At 44.9% G+C, this 17778-nt stretch overlaps 1 protein-coding gene across 4 annotated transcripts in view; it reads left to right on the forward strand.

Annotated features, from left to right (window-relative positions):
• Nucleotides 1-17778, forward strand: part of KIAA1614 (KIAA1614 ortholog) — a 137721-nt gene that overhangs the window by 78119 nt on the left and 41824 nt on the right. For all 4 annotated transcript variants that reach the window (XM_077453101.1, XM_077453103.1, XM_077453100.1 and 1 more), the window contains 2 exons: nt 14077-14777; nt 14867-14930. In XM_077453101.1, the coding sequence (XP_077309227.1) occupies nt 14099-14777; nt 14867-14930 (743 nt within the window). In that variant the 5' untranslated portion in view covers nt 14077-14098. The remainder of the gene's footprint in view (nt 1-14076; nt 14778-14866; nt 14931-17778) is intronic.

Here is a 17778-nt window from a genome sequence, read left to right on the forward strand (position 1 = left end):
ATGGTACCTTCCTTAAAAACCTTTCTCGACCTTTTAAACGTAATGGATAACTTGAAACAACTTTCCAGTCTCAGAAAACCACTGACTGTCAGACTCAGGAGATTTGGAGTGAGATTTGGTGATGTCACTACTGTGCTGCCCCATCATTCTCCTTGCTGGAGGCTCTGACATATGGAAACCAAGCCCTGCCTCTACCAAGATGGCCACCTCCACACAGAGATACAGTGCAAAACAAGACATTGTAATGTAAGTAATGAGGAAGAAAATCAGCTGCAGAGAGGGCACAGGCCATACTGGTGCTTAGTCCTTTGCCCTCTGCCTGCCTTTTTTGGGCACAGCTTCCAAAGTCTAGTTCTTTAAGACTGAAGTATTTTTACAGCTCACAACGCAATTTCAATGGAATTTCAGCAAAACCATAACACTTTCAGGAAGCAATTCTTGCATATAGTAGATATAAACATATAGAAGGTTTAAAAAAAAAAAAACATAGAAGCGGTGCGTGCCCACAGCATGTTAAAGTGGTGGCGAGGGGGCAGTATACTGCCCATTTATTCCCAGGAACCTTAATGTATTTGTAAACTCAGTCACTAAAGTCCACATAAGTTTGAACATGTTATTGTCATTTCAACAGTCAACTTAAAAAAATTCAACTTTTAATTAAATTTACCTATGATCCTGCCATACATGTCCTTGCTCAAACACTTCCTGTTTTGGGAATCAATGCTCTGTCCTTATCTCCTAAGTGTCCTCATGTGTTGTCCGCCTGTCACACAGACTTGCGATGGAGACTACAAGTCAGGGGCGGATCCAGAGTCTAGTTTCGGGAGGGGCGCTGCCAGAAAATATTTTTTTTTTGCGGGCAATTTATCGGGAAAATGGCTGGCGCTGTCGCTTCAATCATCACGGCGCCATGGTTGATATGGTGTCAGGATGATTGAAGTGCATTATTTATATTATTACATAAAATTAAATGGTTCAACTCACCATAATCCAGAATCAGTGGGAGCCCTGAGGGTGTCACTTGCCACCGTCGCCTGCCACCAGATGTGGCTTGTCACTTGCGACGTCGCCTGCCACACCTTGCGGATTGTCACTTGCCACGTCACCTGCCACACCTTGCGGATTGTCACTTGCCACGTCACCTGCCACACCTTGCGGATTGTCACTTGCCACGTCACCTGCCACACCTTGCGGATTGTCGCTTACCACGTCACCTGCCACACCTTGCGGATTGTCGCTTGTCACGTCACCTGCCACACCTTGCGGATTGTCGCTTGTCACGTCACCTGCCACGTCACCTGCCACACCTTGGGGATTGTCGCTTGCCACGTCACCTGCCACACCTTGCGGATTGTCACTTGCCATGTCACCTGCCACACTGCGGATTATCACTTGCCAGGTCACCTTTCACACTGGGGAGGCAGTAAATGCCTGAAAACTGCCTCAGTTGTGCAAATCGGCACACATTTCCACTTGAATGGTGCTTACACCCTTCTATATAGCAGCTCAGAGACAGAGTTCAGTCACAGCCCCCATTTTTCCCCCACCAAGCCCTGACAGCACGCCCACTCTCCTCTTTCGTTCAGACATGCACTCCTTCCAGCGTGCGGGCGGGCAAACTCCATCCCAAGCCCTTCGCGCCACCGCCCCTCCCCTCACACACTGCTCAGAGGGCGGAGGGGACCCGGAAATTACTCACTGCTTTGCGCTGCGTGGTGTTATAGGTCCAGCACTGCATGCCTCGTCATCACGTCGGCTCCGTGACTGACTCCAAGACATCACTCGTTGCTAGACGCCAGGCGGCCCAGGCGCTAGCAACGAGTGCAGGGTTGCCATGCCAGCGCCCCAGCTCCACCCACCTCCAGACTCCTCCTGGTCCCAGCGCCGCATAATTAATCTCTAGAGTCTCTCTCTGTGCCGCTGATCGGATGATGAGAGAGAGACTCGGGCAGCGCTGCAGCCTGCAAATGACTGTGACAAACATGTCGGTGTGATATTTGGGGGGGGGGCAATTGCCCTGTTGCCCCCCCCCGGATCCGCCCCTGCTACAAGTGGACAATTCAACAAACATGCAGCCATTGCTGGAGCACATGCATGCAGACAAGAGGTGGCTACAAAATATTTATTTAATTTATTTCAGGTATATAGCGTTGTCAGTTACGCTGCGCTTTAGCTTTACATTGTACATTAAAATCAGTCCTTGCCCTCTAGGATATTACAATCTAAGGTCCCTAACTCACATTCATACATACACATGCTAGGGCCAATTTAGACAGGATCCAGTTAACCTACCAGGTCCAGGAGATATCGGCAGAATTGAGATGGAGCAAATGATGAAAAAGTTAAAACAAGTATTTCATACAAAAATGTAATAGTTTGATATACAGTCCTTTAGCAAACTAAATATCACACAGTTTAGATTTATATCTGTTTTGAAGACACTCTATCACTTTGCCAAATTAGAACCAAGTGACATGCAGGGGAATTCATATAGCGGGTCTAAAGCAGGCCATAGATTATTAAGAAAGGTTATGTAAATCCTTCCTTTCACCCATCAAGAAAATCCGTGTTGATGGGGGAGTTCTTTCAGTGGGGATATTGTGTTCTCCCAAGCGGGGGGAGCGCTTTTTCCTCCATCACACTTTTTTGGATCGGAGCGGCTTGGATGTCAGCGGACATGTCACCACTGACATCCGATGCTCCATAGAGCTCTATGGAGCATCCGTTCAGGTCTGCCTGAAAAACTGACAGGCGGACCTGAACGGATCGTCCGTGTGAAAGGAGCCTTGGGCTGCACATAAAAAAAAGTGCAACAACTCTTTCCCCAGATGATACTATTAGGCTAGGTTCACACTGTAGCAGGTGGTTGGGGATTTGGGAATTGCAGCTGTTCTCAGACCCACAACCACCCGCAGTCAAAACGTGATGCTCTGTAGGGATGCGTGGGGCTGACATTTATTCTTACTGGCACCCCTATGTATCTAAACCCAGGCACCAACCTGGAGATTTGTGTGGGTAGTGGACAGGGAAACATAGGGGGACTCTAAACTATAGTGAATAGCAGCATTAAACACAAAATGATCCACTTAAACATAAAAAGTCATTCTCAATCTCTATAGATGAGTTCATTACATGTAACACTTCACAAGTGGTCTATTTGCTATGATGCCCATGCGGGTTATACTTTGTGGGGTGAACTAAAAGACTGCTCATGATACGCATTGCTGAACATCTAGCAAATATAAGAAAAGGATTCAAACATCATAGCGTATCTCTGCACTTTAAGGAAAAGCATAACCAGGACCCAACGCTATTACAGTTTTGTGGAATAGATTGTGTCTTTCCATCATGGAGGGGCTCTAATCGTGTACGTGATTTATCACAAAGAGAAATTAGGTGGATCTTTTCATCAAAGCTAGAGGTTTGAATATTAAGCTGGCTCTCAATTCTTTTATTAATAATTTTTCATTTTCTAATTTGCTCTAATAGTTTTTTGTAATTTAATTCAGGAAGGGGGATGATAAATTTAGGTATTGACTCATTTTTGGGTCCCACTAATATTATTGAAGGGATTATTATCTATGCACACCGATTAGTTGAATGACTCATTCAACTAATCGGTGATACTACTAACTAACTACTAACGTATCATAACATGTGCTTCATTTAAAGTTTGTTATGTGGGCACTTTACCCATCCCGTTGTAGGCAATTGCAAAGCTGGCTATGGAGGGTGATGTGGTTTTTGTAATAATATGCTGACCTAAACTGATTTTGTATCCCGCAATGTGAATGTAAACAGAGTAAGAGCTGGTTTTATTGTGGTTTGGGATGACACGCAGTGGGCGCATGCACCGTAAAAGTACTTCTGCCAGTAATAGATGTTATACTATAAAGGGAACGTTGTAGTGCCTTACAGCCAATCCCATGAGTAAGTCATGATGACGAAATGCGTCGAAACGTGGCTGTACGGCAACCAGCTGTGACAATTGATGCTAAACCGGAAGTGATGCTCCGAGTCTGATGATTCAGTGTGGGTGAAATACAGAACACACACAATGGGTCCGCTGTGACCACCATACGCCAGGTCTTGCTGTGGCAAGTTGTTACTATGTGCTTTTATTTGTTTGATTACATGTGAGTGCAATATTTGAAGATTTACATTATATTTTAATAACTTTATCTTAAACGTTATTACACTATCCGAGCACTTAATTTTATTTCATATGGCGACGACATGACACGTACTCATGATTGAGTATCGTTAGATGATGTAACCCTATATGGGTGGATGTTTGTATGCCAAGCATGAGAGTGCAAGGCATCTTCATTTGGTGAGTGCATGTCTAAAGGGGAGTGGAAGACTATATGCACACAGTGTGGTGAAAGATTTGGAGGACCCCAATTCCTATTTAATTGCATTTGAAGCCATTATGGCCTATATTTGGACACTTTAAATCACGGACTATTATTGTAGTCATTTTTGTTATAGTGACTAACACTTGCTACTGGGTGTATATTTTACAGTATTTAGATATTAGCACCAGGCGGAGCTTCATGACGTTCACACGTAGGGTGTTGTATCTGTGCCATCCCTGTGTACAGCGATAGGTACTCTGCCTGTCTCTGTATGCCGCTTTATACTTGGTCTTAATTGCCTCCAGTTTTGTTATCTACAAACTGGAGGTAATTATTTTTTTATTTGGTGCATTAATATCGCCCTTTTTTTTTAAAAGTGACGCTATTAGGAACTACTTGAATCTGTTGCGCATCTCAATAACGTTATTTGAATGGGCGGTGCAGGCCATTTTAAAGAGGAATAATACCAAAAAAAAGTGTCATTAACAATTTATTGAATTCCTTCCCTCCTGGTCTCTTCGTAGACTCACCCCCCGCCACCCCCCCCCCCCCCAAACCACATTTACCTGTACAGTATATACCTGTGCTATACACCCTCACTACTCCTTTTGAACTCTCACAAAATAATGTTTTTATTTGGATATGGGGGAGCATGTGACCTCCTCCCATAATTCTGTTTCAATAGTTTTTAATTAACAGTGTTTTACAAAGGTAAAGAGGTAGACTGAAACATACAAATATAAGGCCTACAGTCTGCCTTGCTTGAATCATCTAAGAGTGAACAAAGTGCAAAAACATGGCGAAGGCGGCATATAACATTCCTCCTCCCATAATTCGGTGCTAAAGCTGTTACATTCAGTGATCAGACTCCCGGACACTATCATGTGATGTCATCAATCATATGTAAGAACTAACACAAGTTTGCGTAGGGTTTGATCTCCACCTCTGATGGAGGAACAGAGCCCTGGAGGGGTGTAGCGTGGACAAAGTAAGTCACAGGGTGCCCTGCCAACAGCAAGTTTTTCAATGATTTAAGAGATCAGCCCAGTTGCATACTAGGAGCTTCTCTGCCACTATAAACCATACAAAGGTCTTTGTTTAGCCCAGGGCTCTTTAAAATAACCCACTTTTATTACTGACATCTGTGTGTCTTAACGAGCTTTACAGTAGCTGTATATTGCTTCAAGGGTTGTCCCTGACCAAAAGGGGGCCCAAGATCCTGCAGGCGTGATAACATACAAACACAGTGTAAACATGATGGCTAATGACCACCTTTTATCTGTGACCTGTTAGTGACTTTCTACCTCCATCCAGGGCCCTACTAACAGCCAATCCTCCAGAGGCCTAAACAGCCCCTTGCTGAAAAACTCAAACATTCATTTCATTGATTTCCAGCTCTTCTCCTGTAGTCCAGTCACTTGAAGGACAAATGCTCCCATGAACAAACAACCCTTCCAGTTGACCAAGGGCCTGCATGTTTCTAAGCCCATGTACACACGGTTGGACATTTTGACAACAAAATCCGTCGGATTTTGTCCGAAACTTGTGTTGCATACACACGGTCGGAAAAAGTTGTCGGAAAATCCAATCGTTCAGAACGTGGTGACGTTATTTCGTTACGACGGGACTACGTTCAGGCTAGTAGCCAATAGCTTTGGTCTAGGAATTTGATCTGAGCATGCGTGGCACTTTGTCCGATCAGAATTCTCTACAAACGATAGGACAAAGTCCCATCGGACCATGTTGTCGGAAAATTTTATAGCCCAGCTCTAAAACTTTGTCGGTCGGATATTCCAACGGAACCAGTCCGATGGAGCCCACACACGGTCGGATTATCCGACAACACGCCCGATCGGACATTTTCCGTCGGAATGTCCGACCGTGTGTACAAGGGCTAATGCCGCGTACACACGACCGGACTTAGGTCCGACAGACTTTCGACGGAGTTCTGACAGTTCTGACGGACTTTCCGAATGAACGGACTTGGCCACACACAATCACACCAAAGTCCGACGGATTCGAATGTGATGACGTACGACCGGACTAGAATAAGGAAGTTCATAGCCAGTAGCCAAAAGCTGCCCTCTCATCGGTTTTTGTCCGTCGGACTAGCATACACACGAGAGGATTTCTCTGTAGGAACTGGGTCTGGCAGAGTTCTTTCGGAAAAATTTGAAACATGTTCCATTTCTAAAGTCTGTCAGACTTTTGCAAATCAAAAGTCCGCTGCAGCCCACACACGATCGAATAGTCTGCCGGAATCATTCCGTCAGACTTTTGATGTTGAAAAGTCTGGTCGTGTGTACGCGGCATTAGGAATGCTTTGATTGCTATGATGCTCCTTTTAACAGCTTCACCATTCCAAAGCTGCTAAATGGCTGTAAACTGAAAACAAATATACTTTTGGACATTGTCGGCATAGCCGTCCCTGGGCTTCCACAGTGAAAATCAAAATGAATCCCTGTTCAGTGTCAGAGCACCCCAGATGTATTATGTTTTCTCCTTCTGTCAGAGTTGATGTATACTTTTGGCATTCCGCAGATTGTGAATTTGGCTATGTGACTTCCTGCAGTAGTGCTCCAACCATCCACATTCCGCATATTTGACATCCACTGTATATTGTGATAATGAGAAATCTGCTGACATAAGAGAAATGGATCACACAATGTTTTCTTAATGTAAAAGAATCTTAAATGCTAACTTAACCCAGTACTGTACTATAAATTCTGCGGTATGAGTGGAATCTGATATGTTGAAACCCACAAGTGCCTCACCTCCTGGCCTCCATCACTGGGAACTTTTGGCTGACGTACCTATTCCCTTTACAACCATTGCTATCACACCTAGCTTCAAAGTGGTACTAATAGTGAAACCAAAATACACAGGCAGAAATGATCCCCCTGTTGTGTTTGGTGGGCACTACTGCCTTCCTAACATGACCCATCCAACTGAATGGGGCTGCACAAACTCTCTGCAATCGCATGCAGGTTTGTAGGGGTTAAGACCAATAGCGAAGAGGCGACATACAACCTTTGAAAAGTGATCCACTGGGTAAATTGTCTGCGCTGTATCAGCAATAACATTATGATCACCAACCATAACCTGTCAAGGCATAGGCTTCTTAAAGTGATTTAAAGGAATTTAAAAAAATAAACATCTCTATACTTACCTGCTCTTCTTGGGTCCCCCGCCGATGCTCCTGGCTCCTCCTCTTTGTCCAGTGCCCCCACGAGAAGGCGCTTCCCATGGGGGCACTCATGCATGCTCACTCTCAAGCCCCATTGCTGTGTCTTTTGATGCAGACAGTGGAACTCATGACTGGCTTTTGATTTACCTGGGGCGGCGAGAGCCCCAGCAAAGCCAGCGAGACTCGGAAATGAGGGGAGAGAAGACATCCACTGCGCTGGATCGAATGAGGGCTCAGGTTAGTATAGGTGGGGCCAAAATCGATGCCTAAACATTTTTTACCTTAATACAGGGAATGCATGAACCGGTTCCTGACCAGCTTACGTCTTTTTACAGGGGCAGAATGTCACCCTTGCGCAAAATACCGTAGGGGTACAGGGTTCCCTTTAAGAGCCGCCATAGGGCGCACGCCCACACAAGATCCAGCAAGGAGATTTGTGTGTGTAAACAAATCCCTGTTCTGTCAGAGGAGAGGAGATATGTCGTTTGTTCCTACTAAGTAGGAACAACGATATGTCTCTAACCTCTAGTCCAGGCATGTCCAAAATCCGGCCCGCGGGCCGCGGTCTGGTTTTGAACGGCCCGCCTGGTTGTTTAAACACATATTTCTTTTGTGGCCCCCGGCGATCTCCCAGCGCCGGGGCCACAAAAGATATATAGTCCGGCTGCCTCGGAGGGAGGAGACGGGACGAGTGCTGTGCACACAGGAGGAGAATTTCCTGTTTACACGACAGCTGTAATAGGAAGTCCCGTCTCTGCCATTGGATGACTGTACTGTCCATCAAAGGAGGCGGGACTTTCTCTTAAAGAGGCCGTTGTGTAAACAGGAGATTCTCCTGTAAGATGTCTTTGGTGCTCGTCCTGCCCTCCATGGCTGCACTGATGGTAATGGTAGCTGCATTCCTGGCAATGGTGAGTGAATTCCTAGCAATGGTGGCTGCATTCCTGGCAATGGTGGCAGCATTCCCGGCAATGGTGAGTGAATTTTTGGCATTGGTGGGTGCATTCCTGGCAATGGTGCCTGCATTCCTGGCAATGGTGGCTGCATTCCCAGCAATGGTGAGTGAATTCCTAGCAATGGCGGGTGAATCCCTGGCAATGGTGGCTGCATTCCCGGCAATGGTGGCTGCATTCCCGGCAATGGTGGGTGAAATACCTGGCAATGGTGGCAGCATTCCCAGCAATGGTGGCAGCATTCCCAGCAATGGTGGCTGCATTCCCGGCAATGTTGGCAGAAATTCCTGGCAATGGTGGGTGAAATACCTGGCAATGGTGGCTGCATTCCTGGCAATGGTGAGTGCATTCCTGGCAATGGTGGCTGCATTCCCAGCAATGGTGAGTGAATTCCTGGCAATGGCGGGTGAATCCCTGGCAATGGTGGCTGCATTCCCGGCAATGGTGGCTGCATTCCCGGCAATGGTGGCTGCATTCCCGGCAATGGTGGCTGCATTCCCGGCAATGGTGGCTGAATCCCTGGCAATGGTGGCTGCATTCCTGGCAATGGTGGCTGCATTCCTGGCAATGGTGGCTGCATTCCTGGCAATGGTGGCTGCATTCCCGGCAATGGTGAGTGAATTCCCTGGCAATGGTGAGTGAATTCCCTGGCAATGGTGAGTGAATTCCCCGCCAATGGTGGCAGCATTCCCTGGCAATGGTGGCAGCATTCCCTGGCAATGGTGGGTGAATTCCCTGGCAATGGTGGGTGCATCCCTGGCAATGGTGGGCGCTGCATTCCTAGCAATGGTGGCTGCATTCCTGGCAATGGTGGGTGAAATTCCTGGCAATGGTGGGTGAAATTCCTGGCAATGGTGGCTGCATTCCTGGCAATGGTGGCTGCATTCCCGGAAATGGTGGCAGCATTCCCGGCAATGGTGAGTGAATTCCTGGCATTGGCGGGTGAATCCCTGGCAATGGTGGGTGCATTCCTGGCAATGGTGGGTGAAATTCCTGGCAATGGTGGCTGCATTCCTGGCAATGGTGGCAGCATTCCCGGCAATGGTGGCAGCATTCCCGGCAATGGTGAGTGAATTCCTGGCATTGGCGGGTGAATTCCTGGCAATGGTGGGTGCATTCCTGGCAATGGTGGGTGAAATTCCTGGCAATGGTGGGTGAAATTCCTGGCAATGGTGGCTGCATTCTCGGCAATGGTGAGTGAATCCCTGGTAATGGTGGCTGCATTCCCGGCAATGGTGAGTGAATTCCCGGCAATGGTGGGTGAATTCCCTGACAATGGTGGGTGAATTCCCTGGCAATGGTGGGTGAATTCCCTGGCAATGGTGGGTGCATCCCTGGCAATGGTGGGCGCTGCATTCCTAGTAATGGTGAGCGCCGCATTCCTAGCAATTGTGGGTCTGCAGATAGACACTGACTCTTGTTTTGCTTCACAGTTCTTTATTTAAAATTTTAAGTTTTTTTTTTCCTGAAGCTTCCCTCTTAAAGTGAAGGTGCGTGTTATACGTCAATAAATATGGTGTATCCAAATAATACACTTGAGTTCATCTATTCACCACACACAGCCACAAAGGCAAGAGAATTCTTGTTGGGCCGTGTATTAGTGCTCGGATGGACACGCTTAGACCGAATTTTAATGGTTCAAATAATGTCAGGCAAAATGGTCGGCCCTGGCGCATGTTCAGTTCATCAAATCTGGCCCTCTTTGAAAAAAGTTTGGACATCCCTGCTCTAGTCATTCCTATCCCCATACAGTTAGAACACACTGAGGGAACACACATTTAACCCCTTGATCGCCCCCTGGTGTTAACCCCTTCCCTGCCAATAACATTTATACAGGAATTGGTGCATATTTATCGCACTGATCGCTGTATAAATGTCGGTGGTCCTAAAAATATGTCAAAAGTGTCCAATCTGTCCGTCGCAATACTGCTAAAAATCTCAGATCACCACCATTACTAGTAAAAAAAATAATAATAAAAATGCCTTAATTCTTTCCCGTAGTTTGTAGATACTATAATTTTTGCGCAAACCAATCAATATAGGCTGCTTGCATTTTTTTTTAACCAAAAATATGTAGAAAAATACATATTTGCCTAAACTGATGAAGAAATGTAAACATTTTTTTTTAAGTTGGGGGATATTTATTATACCAAAAAGTAAAAAATATAAAAACATTTTTTTTAAATTGTAACTCTTTTTTTGTTTATAGCGCAAAAAATAAAAAGCACAGAGGTGATCAAATACCACCAAAAGAAATCTCTATTTGTGGGAAAAAAAGGATGCAAATTTTGTTTTGGTACAGCATTGCACAACCGCGCAATTGCCAGTTAAAGCAGCGTAGTGCCGAATTGTTAAAAGTGCTCTGGTCAGGAAGGGGGTAAAATCTCCCAGGGCTGAAGTGGTCAAGGTAAAAAATCTTGAAGTTTTAAAACCACTTTAAGTACAGTAAATTGCAAGGTGGGGTCTCCATGAATCAAACTTGTTTTTAGATGCTCGATTGGATTGAGATATGGAGAATTTGAAGGCCAAGTCATTACCTCAAACTTGTGTTCCTCAAATCATTCTTCAATTTACCAGGCCACCTTCTTCCATTGCTCCATGATCCAGTTCTGATGCTCATGTGTCCATTGTAGGCGTATGTGACTGTAGACCAGTGTTTCTCAAATCCAGTCCTCAGGCCCCCCCAACAGGTCATGTTTTCAGGTTTTCCATTATTTTTCACAGGTGATTTGATCAGTTTCACTGCCTTAGCAATTACCACAGCCGTTTCATCTGAGGGAAATCCTGAAAACATGACCTGTTGGGGGGGGCCTGAGGACTGGATTTGAGAAACACTGCTGTAGACAAAGGTCAGCATGGGCACCCTGACTGGTCTGCAGATACGCAGCCCCATATGCAACAAACTGCAATATGCTGTGTGTTCTGACACCTTTCTATCAGAATCATAATGAACTTTTTCAGAAATTCGCCCTAAGGTAGCTTTTATATTGGATCAGACTATACAGGCCAGCCTTTGCTCCCCATGTGCATCAATGAGCTTTGGCCACTCGTGACCCTGTCACCTGTTCGCTTGTTTTCCTTCCTTGGACCACTTTTAGTAGGCCCTGACCACTGCAGACCATGACCATCCCAGCAGAGTTGCAGTTTAGGAGATTCTCTGACCCAATTGTCTTAGCCATTACAATTTGTCCCTTTTCATATTTTGTTCAAATCCTTATGCTTAATGCATTTCTGCTTCCAACCCATCACCTTCGGGGACATGTTCACTTGCTGCCTAATATATTCCACCCACTTTCAAATGCCATTATAACAAGATATTTACCTGTCAGTGTTATGACTGATCAGTGTAAATACCTGATATAAAGTAATGCTATAATGATTTGTAGATTGGTGATGATTAATGATTTGTGATAAGCAACAGTAAAGGACAACCACTATAGGCAGAGAAAATATGGCTGCCCCCATGTAATTATGTAGCTACAAAGAAACAAGACATTTTACAACGTTGATAAGACTTTTTACAATTTATCTCTAGTCTTTATCTCAAGTCTTTATCTCAAGTTTATCTCTACTGTACTTGTATACAGTGAGGGGAAAAAAGTATTTGATCCCCTGCTGATTTTGTATGTTTGCCCACTGACAAAGAAATGATCAGTCTATAATTATAATGGTAGGTTTATTTTAACAGTGAGATAAAGAATAACAATAAAAATGACTTGGAGAGGATGTGCAAAGAGGAGTGGGACAAAATCCCTCCTGAGATGTATGCAAACCTGGTGGCCAACAACAAGAAATGTCTGACCTCTGTGATTGCCAGCAAAGGTTTTGCCACCAAGTACTAAGTCATGTTTCGCGAAGGGGTCCAATACTTATTTCACTCATTAAAATGCAAATCAATTTATAACTTTTGTGAAATGCATTTTTCTGGATATTTTTGTTGTTCTTCTGTCTCTCACTGTTCCCCTCACTGTGCTTCTAACGGCATGCTTGCTCCAGGTCGGTGACTCAAAGTATGGGAGCAAAAGTCTGAGATAGCCAAAGAATCAACAATTTTAGGAGGAGCTCAGCAATGGCAGCATTCATATATCCTTCAATACGGGTTTCTTTTAAGTTGAATGTTATTGTATTCGCTCAAGTGGAAAGATGTTGGGTAATCATCAGCCTTTGGCCTAGAAAATGAGAAAAGCTCTGGTTTGTAATTGAAATGAGAAACGTTACAATATATTTATCTTACCTCTGCTCTCTCATTGCCAAGATTTGCCATTCTGAAATTCCTGAGCCAAGCACTTCTGTTTCAGCCCAATCTGTCTCTGCTGTATCAACACGTTTGCTTCTTGGCTTGAGTGGGTAAATCTTCGGACGACATAGACAACCATTGACAAGTTCAGAACACAACTGCACCTAACCCCTCTGTATTAAAAACATCTAATGTTCTTTTTTTTCTATTGCTGGACTCCACCTTGAGGCAGAGTTGATGAACCTGTAGACATGAGATGGTGTTTACTTGATAGCTGATGATCTGACAGTGTAGGCCTCGCTGGGTGTGTAGCTTCGATTTTTTTAGATCCCATCATACTGTTGTTGATGGGAGACTCAGATGCACTGAGCAGTAGGTGCCCAGGGACTAATGCCTGGAAAGCAGACTGCTTGTGTTAATATTGCCCTAAATATTAGTACCACTTGGTGTACCATCCATTCCAGTGGCGGTGCGTCCATAAGGGCCGCCCCCTCTCTCCAGCCACCCCCTCTATCACCAATAGATAGATTCATGCATTGCATTTGTTGGCACAGTGGGAGCATTTGATGAGCATGGTGGCTGCAATTGATGGCACAGTGGCTGTGTTTGATGAGCACAGTAGCTGCGTTTGATGGACACTGTGAGGCTGCAATTGATGGGCACAGTGAGGCTGCAATTGATGGACACAGTGAGGCTGCAATTGATGTTTTTTTTCCCAGAATTTTTCAGTTTGTTTGCGCCGCCCCCCCAAATGTTGAGCACCAGTCGCCACTGATCCATTCCCATCAAGCTGCAACAGTTTTCAGCCTCACAAAGTTTTACAGGCTTACAGCAGTGGGACTAGATGGTATAGCTGTGCCTTTCTCCTGCACCAAAACATCTGGATTTTATGTAACAAACACCTAGTGTACATGAAACATTAAAACTAACCTTTCCCCTCCATAAGCAAACTCAGTGTTGTGTTCTGTCTACTCCACCAGCTGTTTCAAATATACAAATGTCCCCATCACATGCAGACTAAACAGACCAAACAACTCTGTTACTGATATACTAGTTTTGACTTTTTGTCAAGTCATCAGCTTAGCCCTCCTCTCCATTTCTAGTCACTCCCCCAGCTGCTAATGCATGTAAAGTACAGTGATACATAACTGTCACAAAAAAGTGTCTTTCACATACAGACTGTGATTTTAGAGCCTGATGTTACCCATCTCTATGCTATAAAAGGCAAAACCTGAATTTTGGTTGATTGCTCCAGAGAACTCCTCCTCTTTACATTGCTTCTTTCAAATGAACATTTAATTATTTGTCATTTGTTTAAAAAAAAATCCTTTTCATTTTCAGGTCACATTTGAACGTGGCAAAAATGGCAGCGGAGGTTAACCCAAGACAATGTATCCCTGCTGTAGAAGAGAAACCGAGTGTGGTGCTCAAACCCTCTAGGAAAGTCAGAGCTGCAGGTGGTAGGACCAGAAACACTGAACAGTTGGATAAGCCAGTAAAGCATGAAGAAGAACATGGGGCGAGGACTTCTGTGTTACAAAGCAAGGTGAAGGCCCTGAAGGAAAAAAACATGAAAGAGAAAAAGGAGACCAGAATTTTGAAAGATGATGGTGGAGAAATAGACAAGGAAGATGCTCTCATGTCTCCTCAACTTCGAACCTACCTGACAGAGGAGTTATTGGACTGCGCTAAGCATGGCAGGTATTCTGGTGCTCACCAAGAGAGCTGGGGGTGTGATGAGCTGTGGGGGACGTACAGCTCAGATGGGTCCTCAGATGTTCACAGCAATGGCTGCAAAATAGTAAACTCATCAAACCACAGTCAAAACCCAGAGAACAACTCTTCACTCTGTCCTCAGGAGCGGCTCCAGCCTTCATCTAGTGATCTGGGTGTGCCAGAGAGCACCACAGCACGGGATTCGGTCTCTCTGACCCTGGCTGAAAAAGTAGAGAGAAACAGACAGGCGCTGAGGAGTAAATTTGGCAAAGCAGGCAACCATGGTGGAGAGATCACTCACAGTCAAGGGCAAACCAGCAAAAGCCGTGAGTATCATTTTAAGTGGAGCTAATGGGGGTATATGATATGGAACAGTGAACGCCATTCTTATATAACTGTACTGTTTTCATTGTAGGGATAATCACGGCTGATGTAGATGGAGACTTGGGGTTGGAAATACCTGTGATTGAAGACTGTGGGTAAGAGTAAAGCCAACACTAATTCATTGTATTCCAAAAGTTGAACTCTGGGAAGTTACAAAACCAGCAGCATTATAACTAAACTTGACTCTGTGTCAGCCTTTTGCACTCCCCTGTACAATGGCATTCAGACTGGGAGAGGGAGGGGTGGCACTGGGAGCCAATAATAATTGCCACAAGGAACATGCTGATAGGGTAAGTGAGCAGAGGGATGGCTTTATTTCTGCTGCTGCTTTCATTGTTTAAACAACACACTGGGAGTACAGAGAGATTACCGTGGTGTTCTTTAAAGGGGTTGTAAAGGTTCGTTTTTTTTATTTTCTAAATAGGTTCCTTTAAGCTAGTGCATTGTTGGTTCACTTACCTTTTCCTTCGATTTCCCTTCTAAATGTTTTTTTTCTTTGTTTTCTTTGTCTGAATTTCTCACTTCCTGTTCCTCCTCAGTAAGCTGTTCAGTAAGCTGTTCTGGCTGACTAAACACCGCTCGAATGATGGTGTGAAGTTTACTGAGGAGAAACGGGAAGTGAGAAATTCAGGCAAAGGAAAAAAAACACTTAGAAGGGAAATCATGAGGAAGGAAGTGGTCCCTGCCGGGAGAACACAGAGATTATTGCTAGAGATAAATAAATGTAAATAAATGTAAAATCCATCAGGTTTGGGTTCATTCAGCCTGCCCATACATGGTTCCAATCTCGCCCGGTTCCTGCTGAACTGGCTGAGAATCGAAACATCTATGGCCGGCTTAAGTGGTGGCAACCACCTAGTATTGTTGAGTGGTAAGGCTGTGTAAATATCAGTACTAATTGGACAGGAATACAAATCCTTTGTTTAGAACAGGGGTCTCAAACTCAATTTACCTGGGGGCCGCTGGAGGTAGATTCTGGGTAAGGCTGGGCCGCATCAAGTTTTCCACAAAAACCTTTAGGGTGGGCACGCACCTGTCTGGTTTATAAAAATAGCACTCCTCCACTCTGCTGTGCCCCCCTGTATATTTCTTGCCCTGTATGCTAATACTGAGCATCAAGGAGGAAGAGACGCCGGATTTTCTCAATGGGCGTCTCCTTCTCCATGTGCCTCAATCCAATCACAGTGAGAGTCACAGCCAGGAAGAAAAAAACTCCTTGTCTGTGACACTCTTTGATGTGATTGGATCACAACACAGCCAGGGAGAAGGAGACGCCCATTGAGAAACCCCTGCGTCTCCTCCTCCCATGCAGGGCCTCCAATGGCAGAACGTCCTGTCGCCTGAACGGGAAAGAGAAGAAAAAAAGTGAGGCGTGGAGAGCGTGACTGACAGGCTGGTACTTGCCTCTCCGTGTCCCTCCCATCGAAGAAGATGAAGTCGCCGCTCTGAACGCACTTGGTGCAGGTCAGCGTCCGGCGGTGTTACACAGCGGGCAGCGCTCCACCGCCACTTACTCCCCCTGGTGAGACGCCGAGGTACTGTACTTGGCGGTGGAGCGCTGCCCGCTGTGTAACATCGCCGGAGGCTGACCTGCACCAAGTGCGTTCAGAGCGGCGACTTCATCTTCTTCAAGTACCGGAGGGAAGGTGGCTAAGTGCTTTTCCAGGCGGGGGGCCGCAAAATATTGTCCCGCGGGCCGCAGTTGGCCCGCGGGCCGCGAGTTTGAGACCCCTGGTTTAGAAGGTAAAAGAGCTACATTAAAATATATGTATTTAAATTGTGCGTTTAAATTGTGCGTTTAGCTGTTTGCCTGGAGTTTATCTTTGAAGAAAATGCCCCAGGACTGTTATTCTTTCCTTACTTTACTGCATAGTGAGTCACTGAGTATCTCATGTACACATGCTTATTCCTGGTCAATGACTCACCATAGAGCTTTCATGATATTTTAGAATAATGATTATTGCCCACAGCAACCAATCAAATGTCTGTGATTAAAGAGAAGCTATAATGGGGATTTTTAAAAGTCTTTAAGTTTATAGGTTTTTGAGCTGAATTTTCTATAGCTTTACTTTATATGATATATGTGTCTATTTTTACAAATATAATTGAATACAATACAGAGTGTACCTATAACACTGGATCTGTAGGGAATAAAGTAGACGTCTTCAAAACAGAAGGCGCAACAGTAGCCATTTGCTTTCAGACTCTCTCTCTTTAATTGAAGAAAGGGAGGTGGATGAGCCACTCTCCTAACTTATTCAGTTGTCTATATTCATTTGCGTTTGGGTTATTGAGCTCTTAAAGTGATTGTAAAGTCTGTTACACTACTTTTACCTACAGGTACGCCTATAACGAGGCTTACCTGTAGGTACCGTGAGTATATCCTAAACTTGCACGGTTTAGGAGATATTCAGTATATGCGCTGCTGCCGACGTCCTTGGCGCATGGGCACTGAAGAAACGGCTCGCTGGTGCTGTTTCTTCAGGACTTGTGCCGTGACGCGGGAGTGACGTCATTGTGGCAATCACAGCGCTGGAGCCGCAAACCTGGAAGTAACTCCGGTGGAAGATGTCAGCCTTGTACTCATAGTGCGGACACCGGACATCGTTCTGAGGTATTTCATAATGAGCTAGTATGTGATGCATACTAGCTCATTATGCCTTTGTCTTGCAAGGAGTGTTTTTTTTTTGGGGGGGGGGGTTCCAAAGTTTCTAACCTCTTTAAATAGATTTTTTTTTGGCAGAGCAGGTAGAGATAGCCTAGTAAGCAGCTGCAAATTCTATCTGCTGGCAGCAAATGTAAATATGAAATATTCCTATTCATAATGCCATATTTAGTAACTGACCAAAAAATAAAAATATTTTTTTTTGCCTTTGAACATAATATGCAATACAATGTACATAAACATGATACATTGCTAAGCTAAACTTAAAGTAGAAGTTT

This window comes from Lithobates pipiens, unplaced genomic scaffold (genome assembly GCF_037356315.1).
Source record: "Lithobates pipiens isolate NorthernLeopardFrog02 unplaced genomic scaffold, aLitPip1_a1.2 Scaffold_23, whole genome shotgun sequence".
Classification (NCBI taxonomy): Eukaryota; Metazoa; Chordata; class Amphibia; order Anura; family Ranidae; genus Lithobates; species Lithobates pipiens.